This window comes from Phaseolus vulgaris, chromosome 2, assembly GCF_051622355.1.
Source record: "Phaseolus vulgaris cultivar YP4 chromosome 2, ASM5162235v1, whole genome shotgun sequence".
Taxonomy (NCBI): domain Eukaryota; kingdom Viridiplantae; phylum Streptophyta; class Magnoliopsida; order Fabales; family Fabaceae; genus Phaseolus; species Phaseolus vulgaris.
The window spans coordinates 14,182,363-14,202,052 of record NC_143499.1 but is presented as its reverse complement, the minus strand read 5'-3'; the positions used below and the strand labels follow the sequence as shown (position 1 = coordinate 14,202,052).

General features: G+C 31.6%; 1 protein-coding gene across 2 annotated transcripts; it reads right to left on the bottom strand.

The window, feature by feature from the left end:
* Window positions 1-2,559: 2,559 nt before the first annotated feature.
* Window positions 2,560-4,785, bottom strand: LOC137810743 (myb family transcription factor PHL8). 2 transcript variants are annotated; one of them, XM_068612157.2, is made up of 6 exons: window positions 4,291-4,785; window positions 4,099-4,175; window positions 3,937-3,994; window positions 3,778-3,853; window positions 3,595-3,664; window positions 2,560-3,322 (listed from the first exon to the last, which is right to left on the bottom strand). In XM_068612157.2, exons 1-6 carry the CDS (start codon window positions 4,421-4,423, stop codon window positions 2,702-2,704), a joined length of 1,035 nt encoding a protein of 344 aa, XP_068468258.1. In that variant the 5' UTR covers window positions 4,424-4,785; the 3' UTR covers window positions 2,560-2,701. The 2 variants fall into 2 exon arrangements, with proteins under 2 accessions (XP_068468258.1, XP_090154430.1); XM_090298304.1 differs by having other exon boundaries at window positions 4,082-4,175; window positions 4,291-4,501.
* Between the last annotated feature and the right edge of the window lie 14,905 nt (window positions 4,786-19,690).

The window sequence follows — 19,690 nt, the reverse complement described above, 5'->3', positions numbered from 1 at the left end:
ACTAACCAATTATAAAATTTAAGACACTCTCAAACACCTCTTATTTTACAAAGTTAACAATTTTTTTTATAATTGGGTAAAAATTGTAAGGTATATAGAAGATTCCATTTTCACTTGGTAGATCCATTGCTAAATGAATATAACTCACTTAAATTTTAATCATTTAGACACCAATAGTAATACTCTCCATTGAATATGCATTTTTAAGAGTTTTTCCACTTATATACAACAGTTTGCTTTTTCCTTTTGGTGAATCGGAAAGGGTAGTTAGAGTTAGCTGTTACTAAAGGAAAAAATTAAATATAATTAAAATATTACTTTGTTGAGTTGTTAAATTAATATTTACATTGAGTGTGTCATTATTGAAGTGTAATACCAATCACAACTTTTTTGTTTGGATTGTGATATAGGTTGACATTTTAGTGAAAAATATCTATTTTAATTTAAAATATTATTATATTATTATAATAGATTATGAAGTAGATATTAATTTTTTTTAATGTCAAAGTAACCTTTCCTTTTTTTTTTTCTTCTTAAGATCTCGTAACAACTTTCACTGTATTACCTGTTTCATTTTAGTTGATACATTTTAAAATATAATGATGTGATAAAAGTTCCGCATCAAAATTAACGGATAAACACGAGACATTGAAAATAGTTAGCAAATATTAGATAAGTAGATTTAAGCTAATCTACTAATTTACTTGTATTATACGGAGGTAATTTGGGTGTTTAATTCTATCTAAATTGTTTTCTCATTTCTTATGTGATTCTTGCATAAAATGTGTGAAAGAGTATTCTAATACAAAATGTTCTTAATCCACATAAATGCACAATCTTGGATTCCTTAGAGCTAATCATTAGAAACAAACAAAATGAAATTGTATTTTAACAAAGGTGAAAAGTATGTTCTATTCACCATGTGTTCTAAAAAAGAGAAAATGTAGTTCCTAATAAGGACAGCTTTAACCATAGTTTTTTTTTAAGATCATCTTCAACCATAGTTAATCACTTATTTAAAGGAAACAACTATTTTTTTTTTGTAATATTAATTATTGGCAATGGGAGAGCAACTCAATAATTCCACATTTTATATATTGTTCTTCAATAATTATTGTGTTCATATTGCTAATAATTAAAACAAATGATAAGCATTTCTTTTAATTTTTTGCTCTTTTAGAGGTGTGTGATAGGTTGAGGTTAATTTAAGAATTTATTTAGAGTTATTCAGTTAGAGTAAAAAGGTTAGATGAAATGTTTATGAAAATAATAGGCTCTGAGGGGTTTATTTGAATTTTTTAAAATTTGATATATTGTTAATGTAAATTTTTTACATTATTAGTTAAATAAAAATACTATTTAAAAATATTTTTAATAGAACAAATAGTGTATATATTAAAAATATTTTTTTTCATTACCATCTAAATACAAATTATAATATACAATAAATTCACTAATTTTTCTTATAACTATCTTAAAAGTTGTACACATCATATTATATATTTATTTATAGTTCAAAAAATTTATATTGGCAATGCCCTAAAAAATGTTTTTTTGTTATAAAATTAACAATCATGTTGTCTGTAATTACATAAAAATGAAAAAAAAAACTAAAAAAGAACACAATCTTATAATCTAATAAAAGTTATGAAAGAAGTTATATTAAGAGATTTATCTATTGCCTATTAAATGGTGTTAAAAAAAGAAGAGACAATTATCTAAGAAGAAAATGTCGTTATCAATGCATGAGATCAAACTTCTGGTTTATTTAAACGAGTTCCTCCACAAAGTGGAAGAGGCAAATAAGACCAAGACAACAGCCAAGTGAGTTATGTTACTTAGCTTGAGGGTGAAGGCAGAGAGAACCCAAATTTTCAAATAACAAAACCAAAAGGGCTCATGAACTTGTTTAATAACAGTGTTCCACATCTAAACATGACATGGATAATGCATTCATTTTAGAGTTATGTTAGAACATCATATAATTTAACTAAATCAATTATTCAAATAACAAGGTTGCCTCCTAAAAATCGACAGCATTATACCAATAAATTAAAGTTAGACCTCATCAAATCAATATGCATAAGTTTTTTTGACTCATCATTCATTCATTCCTTAATTGTTTCCTTTTGTCCACAACTTATGCTCATCATATATCATTATATATAGGTCACGAGTTTCTTTCTTCCCTTTAGACAGTTCAAGTAAACTTATCTGGTTACCATCAATTTAACTTTATATGAACAACATGGCTAATGTGCCTGCCTAGCACAACAGTCTTAGTGAGTTACTTGGAGGTAAAAATTGGTTCAAATTGGAATAATAATGATCTGTGTTAGACGTTACGAACACATTTTGGTAGGGCCTTTAGAAGGCTAATAATTAAACCAAACCAGTGGGTACCATTACCAACTTGTAACAGCAGAAATTTGTTATTCTGTGGCCCAATATCAGCAGCACCAAGAGATGGAAAAAGAGAGAGTGATTACTGGTTGGAGAGATGTGGCACACCACACCTTATGATTATACATGCCTTATACCTTTTTCCTTGACCAGATATACAGTCAATTGTTCTTTCTTTTCATTATAATAATAAAAAATATACATACTATATTAACAGATTTGTTTTATGACAAAGATTTTGCTGCATATATTATACATACATATATATATAATATTAGGGAGTATGTAAAAACCATCTTCATTGATCCCAAAAGTTTAAGCTGCAATTTAAGTCTAATGTTTTTGAAGTTGTTGAGTCCATGTCACTCTGGCATTGGCTGTTTAAGTCAAGCATTTCTGGTTTCCTCAACTTGTTGCCACCTCTTTTCCCACATGGTTGTTCAACAAAACACCTACCATCATTAGATTTTGTTGCTGCACTTCTCTTTCTCCCACTAGCCTCACTGATTGAGCCTCCGTTGGACGCTTTATTCTCAGTGTGAATGCCCATCAATGGCAATTCATGTGAAGCATTATTGGAGCTTTTGAACTCCTCTATCTCTTCCATTGACTGTTTCTCTTCCTTTCTCCCAGAGCTTTCAGAAGATGTTAAGGAACTTTCCAGTGAACACATAGTGCCTCTGTCTCTTTTCCTATCCCCACAGCTTAAACTCAACCCTCTTGTCTCTGTTAGTTCTGAGGTGGGAGAACTTGGACAAGCATTGTTGATGATGGTAACTAGCTGAGAAAGTTCAGCTTTTGTGAGTTCTATCCCCACTGGGGCAGAGTTGTATCCAGCAAGTGCTTCCTGTGCCTTCTTTAGCACTGATTGCAAATACTTCCCTTGAGCTTCAATCCGGAGCTGCAAATGTTTCTGCACCTGAAATCACCATCCAAATTGATTAACATGTCTTTATGCATCATTCAGAATTGAAACAAGGGAAAAAGGTTTTTAGAAAAGGATCTGCAATCGCCATTTTAGCTGCAACATCAAAGTTTTTTTAGTATATATGATCACACTGTGATTGAAACTGTGACCGCATTAATCGCATTTTGCAATATCAAGGAACATGACAAAACTGAGATCATGACGACAATTTGAAAACCTTGATAAGAGCAAGTTTAGATTCGTAATCATATCTAATGTGCTACCTCAATTTGTTCATAAAGCTTCCTTTGTACTTCCATTTGCATTTGGAGTGCCTGAGCTATCTCCATGTTTCTGGTAAACGGACACAGAACTTGATGAACTAATTCTCTAGGAATACTATTTCCACATGAGACACGAAGTCTTTAAAAATAAAGTAAAATATTTGATCAATTTCAAATTATTACTCAGTAATTTGATTCTGGGCCCCAAGACTGATTTCCCTGCTGCAATGGCCATCACTGCTCTTGGTTTCTATGTAATCTGCACCAAAAGGAGATATTATGCAAAGTGAGATAATTATTAATCATGCTATTTTCTGTTGAAGTAGACACACTACAAGTCACCTTCTTGTTTGCTGTCAGAGCTGGTATCTAGTTGTTGGCTTTTCCCAAGTCTATATTTCTGTAATCAGAAACAAAAAAAGAAATGTCACAACTCCTGATTTCCATATTCAGTGAATGAAAACACAAAGAATTATAATATCATTACAAAAGGGAAAGGAATGCCTGTAAATGGCTCTTCAGGTGATACAAAGTAAGTCCTGGAATCCCCATCACCCGCATAAGACTCTTTGGAGTTGCTTCTGCCACATGATGCCACAGTGTGAAATAGTATCAGCTAAGATGTACTATAAAATCTAATGATAATTATGATGGTAATAGAAATACTAAGGTTTATCAAGTTTGTGTTATACTCACTATCTGCACCTCCAAGCTGATTTGTCGCCTCAATGAACCGTTGGTGAAGTTCAGGAGTCCATTTTAGCCTTGGTTTGGCATCAGTGGACAACACAAAATGCATGCTTTGATTTTGCATGTTTTGTAGATCCATTTGCTATTTATGGACGAGTTACTACTCACTTACTGGCAAAGGACTGAAAAATAGACGTCTTTTGATCCTTTTAGCTATGCATCAATATGTGCCAGCTATAGTTCTCTTTATAACTTGGAGTTGGTTGTGTTGTTCTATGATCTCACTCCATATCAGGAAACATAAGTGGGGCTATGTTGGGGGAATATATGCCATGAGATGTGGTTCTTCCTCTCTCATCCCATTTCATACCAACTTTTTCTTTTTTCTTTAAAAAAAATTCCCTCTATTCTTTCTTCTTTGACTTGAATGGGGTGGAGAGAATCTCTGATGCAGCAAAAACAGGGAAAGCAAAACACCCCAATTTTGAGTCTTAAAAGGAGAGAAAATAGGGAAAGTGTGTGGTTTGTTTTTATCTTGCTGTTTTCCCACTTCACTATCTCACTCTATGGTTGATTCCCTACTGAATTAGGTAGGCCCACCATAATGAATAATAGGGTACTACCTTCCTAATGCTGTGAGAAACTTTTAGGTAAAATAAAAATCCTGGGCATGCTGTAAACTAGTTAAGGATATTTTCATCTTGCGATCCAAAGTGAAAATTGAACCATTTAATCTTATTTCAACTTCCATTTTTAAAAGGAGATTTTCTGACGATTGTTTTTCCTATGAAGTAAAAATAGCTTCAAGCCTAAAAACTGATCATGGTGTGGAAAGAATTTAACTTTGATTTAAATATATTATTCCAAACATATATTTTAAAATAAAAAAGAAGTGGAATCAAATACTTTAATTATGTTTTTTCTTTCATGTAGTGTTTGTTTGTGGTGCCATTGGCAGATTCTTTTTGTTCCATGTAGGGATGGAGGAATCAAAGAATCTAGAATTGGATTTTTGGACCCAGAGTCCCCATGTTTGTACAAAGAAAGTAATGTAGAAGAAAGAGAACTAATCAGGCCTGTTCAAAGATCAAGATGGAGCTACTATGAAAAGGAAACTAATAAAATACTTGCTTGTTCATGACACTTAACAGGTAACAATTAATTTGTTACATTATCCTTGCAAAGGAATCACAACCCCCAAGTTCATTAAGGGACCATCACCACAGTTTAGTGCTTGTCATGACATAACTAAGCACTAGCCCAATCAATCGGTAGGGTCATGTATATATAAATCCATCATTGATTGTAAAGCTGTATTCCATCATGGAATTGAACCTTAACAAAACATGCATAATACAAGAGTCTATAGCACTCACAGATAAAAAAAATAATGATGAATAAATTAATAGAATGAAGTTTTCTATTCCAATTGTATTGTACTGAGAAGTTCCTCCACATGTTGGTGTTCAGAGGCAAGGCAACAAACTAACTAATGCAAGTCAGTAAAAATTATTAGTCAGATACATATGTGGCCGTGCAGTTAACTTTTCTTTGTAATATGAATTATTAAGCAACCCATCTACTACAGGGCTCACTCATCATACAAGCCCCATAAAGAATTTATTCTAAAGGGAATGCATGCTTTAATGCTGTGATATATATCCATGCTGAGGAGAATAAAACAAGTTTTCGCCAAAAATAAAAGGAAAAAAGAAAAGGATAAAGGGGGTTTATAATGGCCAACAACATATTGTAAAAGTCAATTCAAGCAAGCCACTCTTCACATTTTTCTTAGGGTGGCGTTAAGAGTTTGATCACCATAATCAAAATGCAATTATTTGGCCTTAGAAACAGTACCATTCCAGTACCATGAAGTTACTCGAATCTGTACCATGATTCAAAGCTGAGGAAAATCGACCCGAATTTACTTTAAGCTATCCATAGGAAGAGCAACACTTCCACACAAATGCACTCCCTGATTAGTTGACTTAGCACAATTCAACTCTTAGTGGAATGTAAGACACAATATTTGGAGTAAAAAACTTAAAAATCCACTAAGCAACAGTTATGAATTCAGATAAGTTTACAAAAATGGTACTGTAGAGTATAAGGATGATCTTGGTGGGTCCTACAACACTAAGAGGGGGAAGGGTGGGTTCTTCCTATGTAAGCATATGCTGCTGCTTGTGTATGTATGGAAATACATTCAACTCAATACCTTAGTGGCAAACTTAGCTCACATTGGAAGAAAGGAATATTATTATTGATGACACACGTATTTGTGGTGAGTGGACCAAACGTTTGAAAGACAAGGATAAAAGAGGGAGAGTAATTGCAAGAGCCTTAATCTTTAACAGTTGGTGTACTTGAAGCTCCTTTCTTGCTTTAATATATTCCACAACAGGTAAAGGAGATTCCATGATGATGCTAAATCCAAAGGGACCCCGGTATTTTTATTAGATCAGTAGGAGAAGGTCCGGTGAATCAAAAGTCATTTAAGCAAAGTTGCCTCATCAATTATTACTCTTTTAATGGACCCATCAAGGAAGATCTCACAAATCCAAAAGCAGTGAAAGAAGATGAGAAGAATGTGGCCTCAGGAATCACAAAAAGAGAAGCAAAAGGAACTTGTCAACATCCCACCATAAAATAATTGAATTTTACTGAGAGAAAAATATTATGTCAAACATGGTCACTTGCTCAAAATGACGTGAGCCATATGTCACTGGGTAAATGTAGGATTTCAAGCTAGAGTGGTAGAGTAGGCATGAAGCATTTCATTGCATTTTTTTTTATCTGCAGGATTGCTACATGGTTTTCTCCATTTCCTTTGCTTAATCTGTGTCAGCAGCACAACACAAATGAAAACCAAGACATATTCCGGACTATTAGGAAACTTTAACATCGTATATTCAGACCTATAAGGTGCCATAATTGTATAGGTTTCAACAGATCAGGTCATGAAAGGTACCTCAGTTTCATCTCAGGACATGGATTTTTGGAAAGTGATAAGAAGGGTACAGTTTTGAGGGGCAAGGTGAGCATATAGGAGCTCTAACTAGGCCTCCCCATGTGCTCCAAAATGCCCCTAAAGAGACACTTAACCTATTGTTTGTATCATCAAAGCATTCTCTATCAGACCGAAGTATGAACAATGCTTCCATCTTCTTGAAGTTTTGCAAATAACTTATTCACATCAAGAATGTTCTCTTAGGCTCAATCCTCGTCTAACTCCAGTTCAAATGGCCCACTACACATCAAAGTAAACACTGTCACAACACTCAGTGCTTCAAATAATTGAACTAGGTGGATGACATAAAACGCATGTATACCAATACCATCCAATTATATCATGCAACTCTATCCAGCTTCATTAAAGAACATGTAAAATAATTAGATATTTTGACATAAGATGTTTGTTACAAATTACTCTATTGATTTTCATGGGATGACACAAACTAAACTTTTTTAATTCTTTCTAAGAAAACTTCTATCATTTAAACTTGTCTGATATATTAATTAAATATTCAAAATCTGAAACTTACAAATTCTAACCAAGAATACAACTTCTTACTCTATCTGCAGACCCTGCACAACTACAGTTGTTCAACATTGAATGCCACAGATTCATTAAATTCTGGAATCTCATTGGGGGCAAACACACTTGTGCAATCATCCAAGGTCTTTCACGAACTGCCTGAGTAGACAAAAAGAGAATCGTACCAGAATATTCCCCACATGTATATAATTCAGGCAAACCATCACATTTTTATGGGCCTCTGCCACACCAATTTCATAGTAATTGGAAGAGTACTGTACCATAAGTTCAGAATTAAGTTGCTTCTGTTCAAAAAATCCAAAAGTAAAAGAATTTGAAGATGTTTTTCCTAAAACGTTCTAATTAACCCATATTTAGAGGTCCTACGAGCCTAGATAAGGGAAATAAAGCTAAATAATTAACAAGGTAATCAGTACTACTCCTTTGAGTCTTGAACCATGCTCTAAATCTAAGCTTTTATTGAATCTAAAACACTCATCAAACAATATATAACTCCTGAAAATAATATAATGTCAAAAATGTTATTCCTTCTAATGACGGATTTGCGTAGACGAATAAAAAGCGTAAAAGAGAAGAGAAAATGAAGTTAGGGAATAAAAAAATTAATAAAAGCACCAAATAAAACCAAATTCTCACGTATCTCTTTCTTGGTGTAATAACGAAAATTTGTGAACAAACAAATATATAGTCAATTACAAACTAAATTATATATGAAAATGTAATAAAACAATGGTTATATATATAATAAAATATTCATGATTTTAACATAAATGATTATAATATAAATATTTTATTATTTTTTATACAACTAATTTTTATTAAAATTTATATTTTTATTCTAATAAAATAAATATTAAAATGATAAGTTAAATAATTTAAATTTTCGTATTTTATAAAATATTTATTTTAATATTATTATTCTGAGTATAAAATTTTTATTTATTAAAATTTTATAACATTTTTAATATAAAATATTTTTTATTAATTAAGATTTTGTGAAAACTTCTAATTTTAATTTAATTAAGATTTTTAATTTTTTTACATCAAACTATTTTTAATTTATCTTTCAATTCTAATTCATACTCATTCATTATATTATTTAATTAATTTAATTTTTTTATTCTGTCACATTTATAAAATTAAGTATATTTATTTATTCTTTAATTCAAATAATTTTATTTTTTATTTTTATATTTTTTCTGAAATTCGAAGACAAAACATAAATGAGATGAGATGAGATATGTGAGTAACACGTTTTTAGAAAAAAAAAATGTTTTCAAAAATATTTTCTTAAAAACTTTTAAAGGAACATTTTTCAAATTTATCAAAGAGGAAGAGTTATAATGAAAGCATTTTTCAAGTTTGTTAAAATGATGTAATTTGATTTTAGTTTGGATTACTAGGACAAAAGAGACTTTTTAAGTATATTATTTAAAGGTGACATTTGCGTTGAATTAAAGATAGAAAAGACTTTTTACGTTTTTAGGAGTTTTTACATCTATTAATATTTTGACACGGATATGAGTAACATTTACGTGGCATCAAATTTCGGACTTAAAAAATTGTATATTACATCCATGAAATAGAAATTATTATTTAGAAACAATAAATAATTAGTTGTTATAGTGACTAAATTATATATCATTTTAGATACTAAAAAAATTTAGTTTCTAAATTTGTTTTTATTATTGTTAAATAGTTTCTAAATTGGTGTCTAATTAACAACCAAAATTTTTGTTACCAATTATTTATATTCTAAATTTCGTAGCAAAAACCTTGGTTGCTAATTAGACATCAATATAGAAATCATTTAACAATAATAGAAACTAATTTAGAAACCAAATTTTTTTTAGTCTTTGAAACGGTCTCTAATTTAGTCACTATAACAACTAATTATTTTTTGTCTCTAAAAATTGATTTCTATTACATGATTTTTTTGAAGTGATCATACTAGAATATAGTTTTGTTAAAAAATAAATTTAAAAGGTCTAAAATTTACGTCGAATCATGAAGTGTTTAACGTTAGACAATAAAGTATTTGACATAAAATTTTGTTGAATTGTATCAAGATTGACATAAATTTATATCGAGCAGTTCATGGTTCAACGTAAATTTTTAATGTTTTTTAAAATTATATTGATTTTCGCTTCAAACAAAAACTTGAAATATAGAAAATTCTCACTAAACATTTCATACAATATATAAGTTAGCAATTTCAACTAAAAGTTTCATACAAAATAATCTAAATTAACCTAAAAAAGTTTAAACAATAAAATAACACTATACTTTTATCCTGGAGAAGGAATATAGTCCATTATTCTTTCAGCTTTTGGAGTCATTCTAGGATAGCGAAGATTCATCATTAAAGATGTGAAACATTTCACCCAATTGATTATACCGTGATTCATAAAGGTAAAACAGAAATCATCTTATTTTTAGATATGTTGTATCTGTTCAGAGTCAATGATACTCATCCAAATGATGCTCTCATCCAATACATCACGCAGTAGCCACATTCGAATGAGTCTGGTTGTCTATTACATTAAAATGAGAAAGAAGTGACAAAATTTGATGTAGTCCTATGTTGAATCCATGTACATCTTTGTAATTTTTTATATATTGCAGTTTGAGGGATGCCTTGAGTGGGTTAAATGGATGAAGAAAAATGAATGGAGAAGATGAATTTGGTTGGTGAATATAGAGACTTAGAAGAGGTGGGGTCAACACCTAAGTGATTCTAAGCTAGATACAAAACTAGTCCTAACAAAGAGTGAGAAAAAAAGACAAGATGTGCACAAATTTGGACAACATTTCTTTAATCAATTATAAGCTAATTTACAAGAAGGCTATCACTTGTATTTATAGAGCTAAGGGCAGCCAAAGTGCAAGTTTTAACCCTAAAAACTCTCCACTCCCATGGTGACAATTGAGTTCCTCTCGTTGGAGCAAATCCTTTCAAATTAGAAATTGACAAGTGTCCTCCTCTAATTGGAGAGAATCTTCTTCATTCCCATGATGGCAAATGGTGTTTTAACATTGGTGGGAATCCTCTCCATTGAGGGAATGACATGTGGACCTTCATGTCTTCCTTACAACTCCATGCTTTCTATTTGCACTATAGACTTTTATTTGTGCACTATAAATAGTCTAGAGTTGTATTGGGTCCAAGGAGACTCAATTGTAACTCTAGCTAGATTTTTTTTCTATTTAAACCCTACACTAATTGGCCTACAAGCTCAAAATAAAGCCTACATTACTTTGTATAATTTTTACAAGACCGAATAAATTGGAAGATCAATCAATAATTAATTCTCCACAAAAAGATAGTCTTCTGAACTCATTCTTCTTCTTCCAACCTTCTGGCCATGTGATGAAATCCTGAGAGATAAAGCACCCATTAAGCTAGCCCAAAATTCCAGAAGGATGACCAGAAGCATGACACAAGACCCAAGGCTAGGTCAGGTTCAACCCATAGCTAATGCCTCAAAGCATTTTATACCTCAAAGGATTACCAGGAGCAAGCCCACATAATTGGACCTGAGCACCAGTTGTTTTCCCTGCTTTTGATTTCAGTAGATTAAGGTGTACTTAGCATAAATTGGGCCTGTGCCAAAGCCCACCTTAACCTAGAGCTTCTAGAAACACACTTCATGTGTTTCCCCTTACCTCACTTGACCTAGTTTCTAGAAGATTTCTCTCCCATTGTGCGACACCCTTGGATAACCTAGCTTCTAGAATCTCCCTCACATGTATCGCCCACACCAAGGCACCAAATGCTATAAATAGGGTGTCCCACCTCTTGTATTTTACATTGAAATTTGAGTAAAGAAACTTTGTCAGAATGATATTCTGAGTGTGTTCAAATTCTGTCTAATTCTTATCTTAAGCAAAGATTGTTTCAAGTGGTGACTCACCGTCACTCATCTTGGAGCTCTCTCCTCCAAGTGGTGTGATTCAACTCCCATTCTCCATTCCATAAGCTTTTTCTTTCAATTTTGCCAATTGTTCTACGTTTCTCTATTTCACTCTTCTCTTTTTAATTTCGCCATTTATCTTATCTTGCCTTATATTCCATGTTCATCATCATCATCATCATCATATATTGTGTTTTTCTTTTTGCTCTCTTGAAGAAAACCTTCACACTTAAGCACTTGGTTAAGTTCATGTCCGGTGGAAATCTTCATTGAATCTCAACATATCTTGCTAAATCAAAACTCATAAACCAAGTAAAAATCTCTACAATGTACAATCCTAAAATCAACTCACATCACCATGGCCCTTGTTAGAGGCCCAAAATGAGTCATTCCAGATGGTCCTCCATCAAAATTAATTTCATACATCTTGGACATAAAATAATTATTATATGTATTAAAAAAATGCCTAACCTTAGGAAAGATGAGTTGTAGTGACCTTTTTATGCTTTTTCCACTTAAAAGGTTTGTCACCCAAAACTCTAATTAAAATAACATATGTTAGTTTAAACACACTCAATTTGTCCATGTACCTAACACAATGAATTATAAGTTAATGTAATTATTATAGTATGGAAAACATCTAGTCCTCCTTAATTATTTGGTACTTCACACATAAAGTCTGTCTTCTTTATGCTTTCTGAACATGTACTCCCGTGTTAAAAAAGTCTTGAAGTCCATCCACCTAGTGGAAATGATTGATAAAAGCCTTTTTTCTTGCCACCTCAGTGTTTGTAATGTCCAAATTTTGTTGTAAAAAAACATATAAAACTTTAATCAATTGAGACTATCATATAATAACGAAATTAACTAATAAGGTGTTAACATAAAATGGTGTAATACCTGAATATCTTGTCACATGAGATTTTTCTCTATCTTTTCAACCTCATCCAATGATGGAATGACAATAGATACGTGTTGTTAAGCTATCAGTCTTAAATAGTTGCTAAATTTAGTAGCAGTTGGGTCTACCAACTTACCCGAATGAGGATTATGTCAAACTGCATCCTCTCCTTATCAATCCGTCTCACAATGACTTGAACCAATCAGGTCACATATCTCCCGTCCTTTCTTTCCATTTCCAAATCTAAAGTTTGCCATAATGCTAAACAATAACAATCCCAATAAATCATTTCACAAAATAATTAAAATTTTTATAAAAATAAAGATTTAATGCAACAAATATTTAAAAAGCTTCCACTTCATTATTTTCTAGTCAATATCAAATTCATAGCAATTTTTAAGTGTTAATCTTGAACTACCTAAAAAATAATTTTGAAGTTATCACAAAATATCTAAAAATACTATAAAAGTAAATGTTCAAGTTGAAAAATATTTAAAAATACTTTAAACTTCCAATTAATTATTTTCTACTCAAAATCATATTACTAACAAGTTTCATACGTTAAACTTCAACTACCCAAAACTTAATTTACAAGTTCCACCATTCTAACCAAAATTGTCCATAAATAACCCAAATATACAAATCTAAACAAAAATATATATCAAATGAAATCCAAATTTTATTATTCAACTATAACCATTTTTAGTTTTCTCAACCTATCAAACTTCAAGTACATATTGAAATAAACAATAAATCAAAATGCAAGTCAAAACCAAATTTATAACTACTTTAAAGAACCTATAAATCAAACTTCAAATGTTATCATCACATCCAAGCATTTATCAACTCAAAATTCTATATCCTCATGCATAATAATTATTTAAATAGGGAGTTTAGATCACTAACCTTAATTAAAAAAAAAGAACTCAATCCAATTGAACAAAAACACTGTTTCCATCAAAGGAGCCTCCATAAAATTGTTGCGGCTGCTGACAGAAAGAAAACTAAATTACAAAAGAAATCATCGTTTGCGAGGAAGAAGAAGAGGCACACATAGAGTTTTAAAAGTCTTTTACGTCGGATTACCTTAGATCAAACGTAAAATCCAAAATTTGCATCAGATACTGAATGTGATTTGATATAAATTTTGAATTTTATGTTGGATAAAAAGTTATCCCACCTAAACACATAAACAAATTGGATTTATAAAATTGTAACCCCACATATTTTTCGTCAATTATTTTTTGGTCAAATGTAAATTGGTGGCGTAATGGATGATTAATAAATATGGAGATGTTATGTGATGTGAGAATGAAGTTTGACACATGTTAAATTATGTGTGCTTTAACAATTTCATGAAAAAAGTTTGTTTTTCCCCAATATAGTAGCATCAAAGCTTATATATATTAGCAAGTTTATTGTAGTTAAGCTCAGTGATAAGTTATTTTAGACAAGTACTAAACTACGATGAAGTTGACAAAGAATCTATGTTGAACTGATAAACGAGTTTGATTGAAAAATTCGTGAACTAATATAATGATTGGTTCATTATAAAATCGATATTCAAAGAGCTAATTACAAAATAAACGAAGCAATAAAAACCAGAGAAGACGAGATAAAATCGTAAAAATAATTTCAATGTGGGTCAACAATTTTTTTTAATATTATTTTATTTTTCCCTTAAAAAATATATATACATTTTCGTCATTTTTGAGAAATTTTGCATTTTTAAAGAATATATTTCTAAAAATATATATACCGTTGAAGTTTGAACTCAAATATTGTAATATATTCAAATTGTAGGTATATTTTAAATATTAAAAACTTATAAAATATGTTATTTTTAGTTTTTAATATTATCACGTTATAATATTATATTTTTAATTTTTTTTTAATATTATTTTTTTTATATTATTTTGTTAATACTGGTTCAATTACTAATATAACTGTAAATCTTGAACCAATTTCTTTACAAGTTTAATAATTAATCGGATTTTCAATAACATAATAACCTCTTCAATAGTTCATATTTAGTCTCAGATTTAAGACCTAAATCAACATTAGAATATTAAAAATATCTTTTCAAAGAAATATTCCACTAATAATAAATAGGAAAAATAATTCACAACTAATAATAATAGTAAAAATTAAATTTAAATATTTATAGGTTGAGTAAAAATAATATATTATTAAATTAGGTTTTATAAGATTTTTGAATAAGAAATTTTTTAAAATAAGAGATTTTAAAAACAGGTGGCATAATTATCACTACAAAAAAAAGGTTTATTATCGTGGGCCAATAACAAACGTTAAGTATGAAAAACCTACGCAAAATGTCATTTTCGTGGTGTTTTTTGCGTAGGTCAAGCGTGAGCTTAGCCTACAAGAAGTTTAGAAATTTATAAAAAATTGTGAGCTTGACCCACGTTTAGCTCACATAAAATTATATTAGCGTGGGTCAAACCTTCAAAATGTCCAAGTAATTATAAAAATTGTGAGTTTGACTCACGTTAAGCCCACACAAAATTAGATTAGCATGGGCCAAGCCTTCAAAATGTCCAAGTAAAGTGAGTTTAGCTACGAGGGGCACACAAGGAGTGTAGGTTGTTGGCCACAAATTAGCGTGGGCTTAGCCTTCAAAATATTCTTTATATTATTTATTTGAAAAAGTGTAGGCTTAGCCTACAAGTTTGGCACATAACTAGTTTCAATTTAAAATATATTTTTATTGAAATAAATCAATTTAAAAAAGAAAATTATTTTTTTATTAAAATAAATCAATTTTAAAATTACATTAACTAATGTGAAATCAATTTTAAATTACTTTATTTCTCTTTTTCTTATTACATTTATTCTATTTTTTACCTATTTCATTTTTTTCAATAGATAAAATTATTTTAGGAAGCAATCTAATATGAAGAAATGTTTTTCTTACTAAAAAAATTTTATTTATAACTTTTTCTTTAAGAAATATTTAGTTACGTTAGTTTGGTTGAAAAGAATGTATGAGGATTTATAATGATGGTAAAACTCTATATCTATACTAAAACTAATTTAAATTTTTTAATTAAAAAGCTAAAATTGAGAGAGTTAAGTAAAGTAAATGTTGAAACTCTGTAGTTCATAATGATAAAGCATAAGCCTAATAGTTACTTTTGTCTGCCAAGCTAACTGCACTATTAATATTTTACCCTCTAGACAAACCAAAATTTCCACAAACAAATTACCAACTTTATATATTTTGCTTCATCAAGAAAATAAATATTCTAGTTTATTCTATTTGCATGCCAAAGGAAGAAAAAAAGTAAGGGAAGAACAGAAGAGGAAAATAAGAAAGGTAAGCAACGAATATACAAATAACTAAATGGTGTTTTGGGGTAAACAAGGTTAATGTGAGATGAGAGATGTCCTAGGCTCCAAAAAGAACATCAAAAGCACTTTAACTGCAGCAAAAACAGCATCAAAACAGCACCAAACCAAAACCAAAACTGCAGCATAAACCAGCATTTATACAGCATAAAATCAGCTAAAAACAGTACCAAAACTGCAGCAGAAAACCAGCATTTGTACATCATAAAACCAACACCAAAACTGCAGCAGAAAACCAACATTTATACAGCATAAAACCAGCAAAAAACAGTACCAAAACTGCAGCAGCAAACCAGCATTTGCAAAACATAAAAACCAGCAAAACCAGCACCAAATCTGCAACAGAAAACCATCATAATCCTAGCAGCTACTTCGTGATATCTAACTCCCCCTGCATAATCATAATCATAATCATAAGTTGAGCTATTAAAGACTACCCTACTTACAACAAATCAATATCTGCTACTATCTAATCACCCACCAAAGGAAAAGAAACTTCAACTTTCTGATTATTTTGTACATTATCAAACTTCATCAAGAGCAGTATGCGACATCAATGAAGGTAATGAAACATAATCTAGTTAATACAAGGAAAAACAAGTTATAGTACCATACATAGATATTCTTTTAAGAAAACTTACAAAATGATGAACTCAAGGCAAGGGTTGATCATCAAAGTTCCAAGCATAGTGAGGGTGAACCTCACTTGTGCTTGTTGAGGTGTCACCTTGTTGTCGCTCCATCATCATGGTTAACTTTTGCTCCATGAACTTTATTTTATCCTCCAACATTGCACACTTTTGATTTTCTTGAGCAGCTATTTGAGTTGCTTGATCGACTCTTTCATTTGCTTGCATCACTTGTTGATGAAGTTGTTCATTATGAGAAAAGTAATCACTGGAAGGAGCAAGTATTGAAGGTTGGGTTAGGGAAGACACTCCATGCGAATGTTGGAAGCCAAGTCTGCAGTGCCATAACATCGACCTCTACTCTTGCCTCCAACAACATCCTTCCAGCATTGAAGTTTTGTTGTTGGATTGATCGGTTGGTTGTTGGAAGTTGATCCTTCAGAGTTGTCTGATTGAAGGGCTTTCAATCGCTCATGGTAGGTTTCCTAGTTCATTGTGAAAATTGTAAGTGAGACAATAATAAGTTAGAAATATAAATCATGTATACAAAAGTAGAGTAATAACTTATGTAAGTCTGTTTGGCAGGACTATCTACCCAAAGTCCATCCTTCTTAGTGTGTGTGGCTATGAATAATTCATCGGGTTAAACCGGCCGGCCAAGTTTTCGTTCCTAAAATAAATGGAAAAGTTACCAATATTAGATATTATCTACCAAATTTAGGCTTATGCAACAAAATATAGATACTTACTAGGCCCAATGCAATGTCGAGGTGTGATTTACGACCAATAGAGTGTAATGTCCCGCCTCTAGTCGATGACCTATTCAATTTATTTTGGATTGATTGTTCTTTGAACTTTTTTTAATCCCAATAGTCCAAGAGACCAATCCATGCTTGTTCACTAATCCAGTTAGGTCTAGTTGCTTTCATCCTAGCTTTACCAAGCATATTAGAGAGGTGTTTTCTCACCTTTGACTCGTACACTTTTCTAATTTGCCAATCATCATGAGGGGCCTAAGTCACTCGAGTCTGTAAAAAGAACAACAAATTTAAATAAAAGTTAATGAATATAATAAATGCTTAAATGGAAATGAGTGAAAATGCTATGTTAAGATCACCTTAAATTCAGTCCACCATTTAAGTTGGACTTCCTCTGTGTTTCGTCATAGTGATAGTAAGGACCCCTAAATTGTGACCTAATTGCATGCCCAATTGCCTTAGTAGCACAATGATTAGGTGTCCATCTACAAAACATGCAAACCAAAATGTTAAACATGAAGTATAGCAAACAATTCACAATAAAGTTCAATGTGATAATAAACTTACCCTTTACCCACTGGTCGAATGATGACCCTCCCACTACCACCATGTTCTTCATCAGGAATATCATGGTGTGTCGTGGGTTGTACTGGCGTATCAAGGGAGGGTTGCACTGATGCCTGAGTAGGCTGAACTGATGTATGAGTGGGTTGCACTGATGTATGAGTGGGTTGCACTGATGCCTGAGTGGGGTGAACTAATGTAAGAGTGAGTTGCACTAGAATTTGAGGAGTCACATGAACGGATGAAGCACTAGAGAAGTGAACTAATGAGGGAGTAGATGTGGACTGTAATGGACTGTAAGTGGGAAAGAGTGTCGGAGTAGACAAATATTGGGCTGCTGGAGCCATGGGTGACAGGACTGGTATAATACGAGAGGTATAAGGAGGAACATTGTCCTGTCGCACTGCAGAATGAAAGGATGAGGAGGGGGTTGAGGAGGAAGGGGTCGAAGAAGAAGGGGTCAATGAAGAAGAAGAGGTGGAGGAAGAGGGCGTGAAGGATTGAGGAAAACGGGATTTGGGTGATGGGCCAGAATAAGGAATGGACCCTAATTCTATTGCAAGACGGCCATGCATAGATGTGTGAACTCCACGCCTAGCATTGTTATGTCTAATAACAGAATCATCCCTTCCTCTAGTTCTAGGCATTTTCCTGGAAAGAAAATGGCATCATAAAAAAAGAAAGCATAATAATGATATAATTTGATCACAAAAAAGAACGATTATTAGTTTGGTTATACATAAACAAAGTCAAAAGGAGACAGGCAACACAAAACATGGGAGAACAAGTCTATGCTAGGTCTCAGTTGGAGTTAAAAAGGGTAGGTGGAAATGACAATTATTCGGACAAAATAATCTGTAAACAAAGTACATATATATTTTCATCTAATCCATATTCACCACAAAAAAGAGAGAAGAAAGAAGAAGAAAAGAAAAGTAACCTGAAATTCAAATGATCGGCTAACATGGTTCAGACCAAAGCTGACCAATTGTTGAAGTGGGATTACAGTATGTTGCAAATAAAAGTTGAAGATATATTAACGACACAGCAGAGTCTAGAATTGATTCAATACAGGAAAGGTCAACATGTAATATACGCTGATCACAAAATGTTGGATCGCCATCTAACTTGTACCTTTTTGTACAGTCACAATCAAAATAGTTGTAGTTGTAATGTAACTGTAATAGCCTAGCTAAGCTCTATTATTTCTTTCTTCCTCCAATCAGCAATGCCGCTGCCAAATATCTATTTTTGATAATTCAACTATACAGTATGAAATTTGATAATGCAGATTTCTCTTATCAATGTTGTTATGGAACTGCTTAAGCTGTGCTGCCACCCCTTCATGTTACAAGGAGTTCAACCTGATCTTAATGATGAAAAACAGGCACATGAGTAAGCTCACATGCTATATTATCTGAGTGCCATTATCTGTTTGAAACATTGATTCTTTTTTAATTAAAAGAAAGAACGATAATGTATCACTATTGGGTTGCAATCCTAACCAGATTTAGTCTACAAAGTGTACCAATCATATGCAGCATTTCTGAATACAATTAAACCAATCTGAACCGTATGGAAATCCAAACAATAATCCAAGTTCCTGTCAAAGTAAAAGAGAAAGTATATGAAGTTTATAATTGTTAACTTTTGCACCTAAGCTAAAGTATTTAATGTTCTTATGTTTAAAGTCATTAACATTAACATTTTTT

Excerpts from the sequence above, each read along its gene's own strand:
- LOC137810743 (XM_068612157.2), bottom strand. The coding sequence starts at position 4,423 with ATGGATCTACAAAACATGCAAAATCAAAGCATGCATTTTGTGTTGTCC. Across the intron at positions 3,995-4,098 it reads ACCTGAAGAGCCATTTACAG|AAATATAGACTTGGGAAAAG; the intron begins GCATTCCTTTCC and ends TTCTGATTACAG. Across the intron at positions 3,323-3,594 it reads AGCTTTATGAACAAATTGAG|GTGCAGAAACATTTGCAGCT; the intron begins GTAGCACATTAG and ends TGGTGATTTCAG.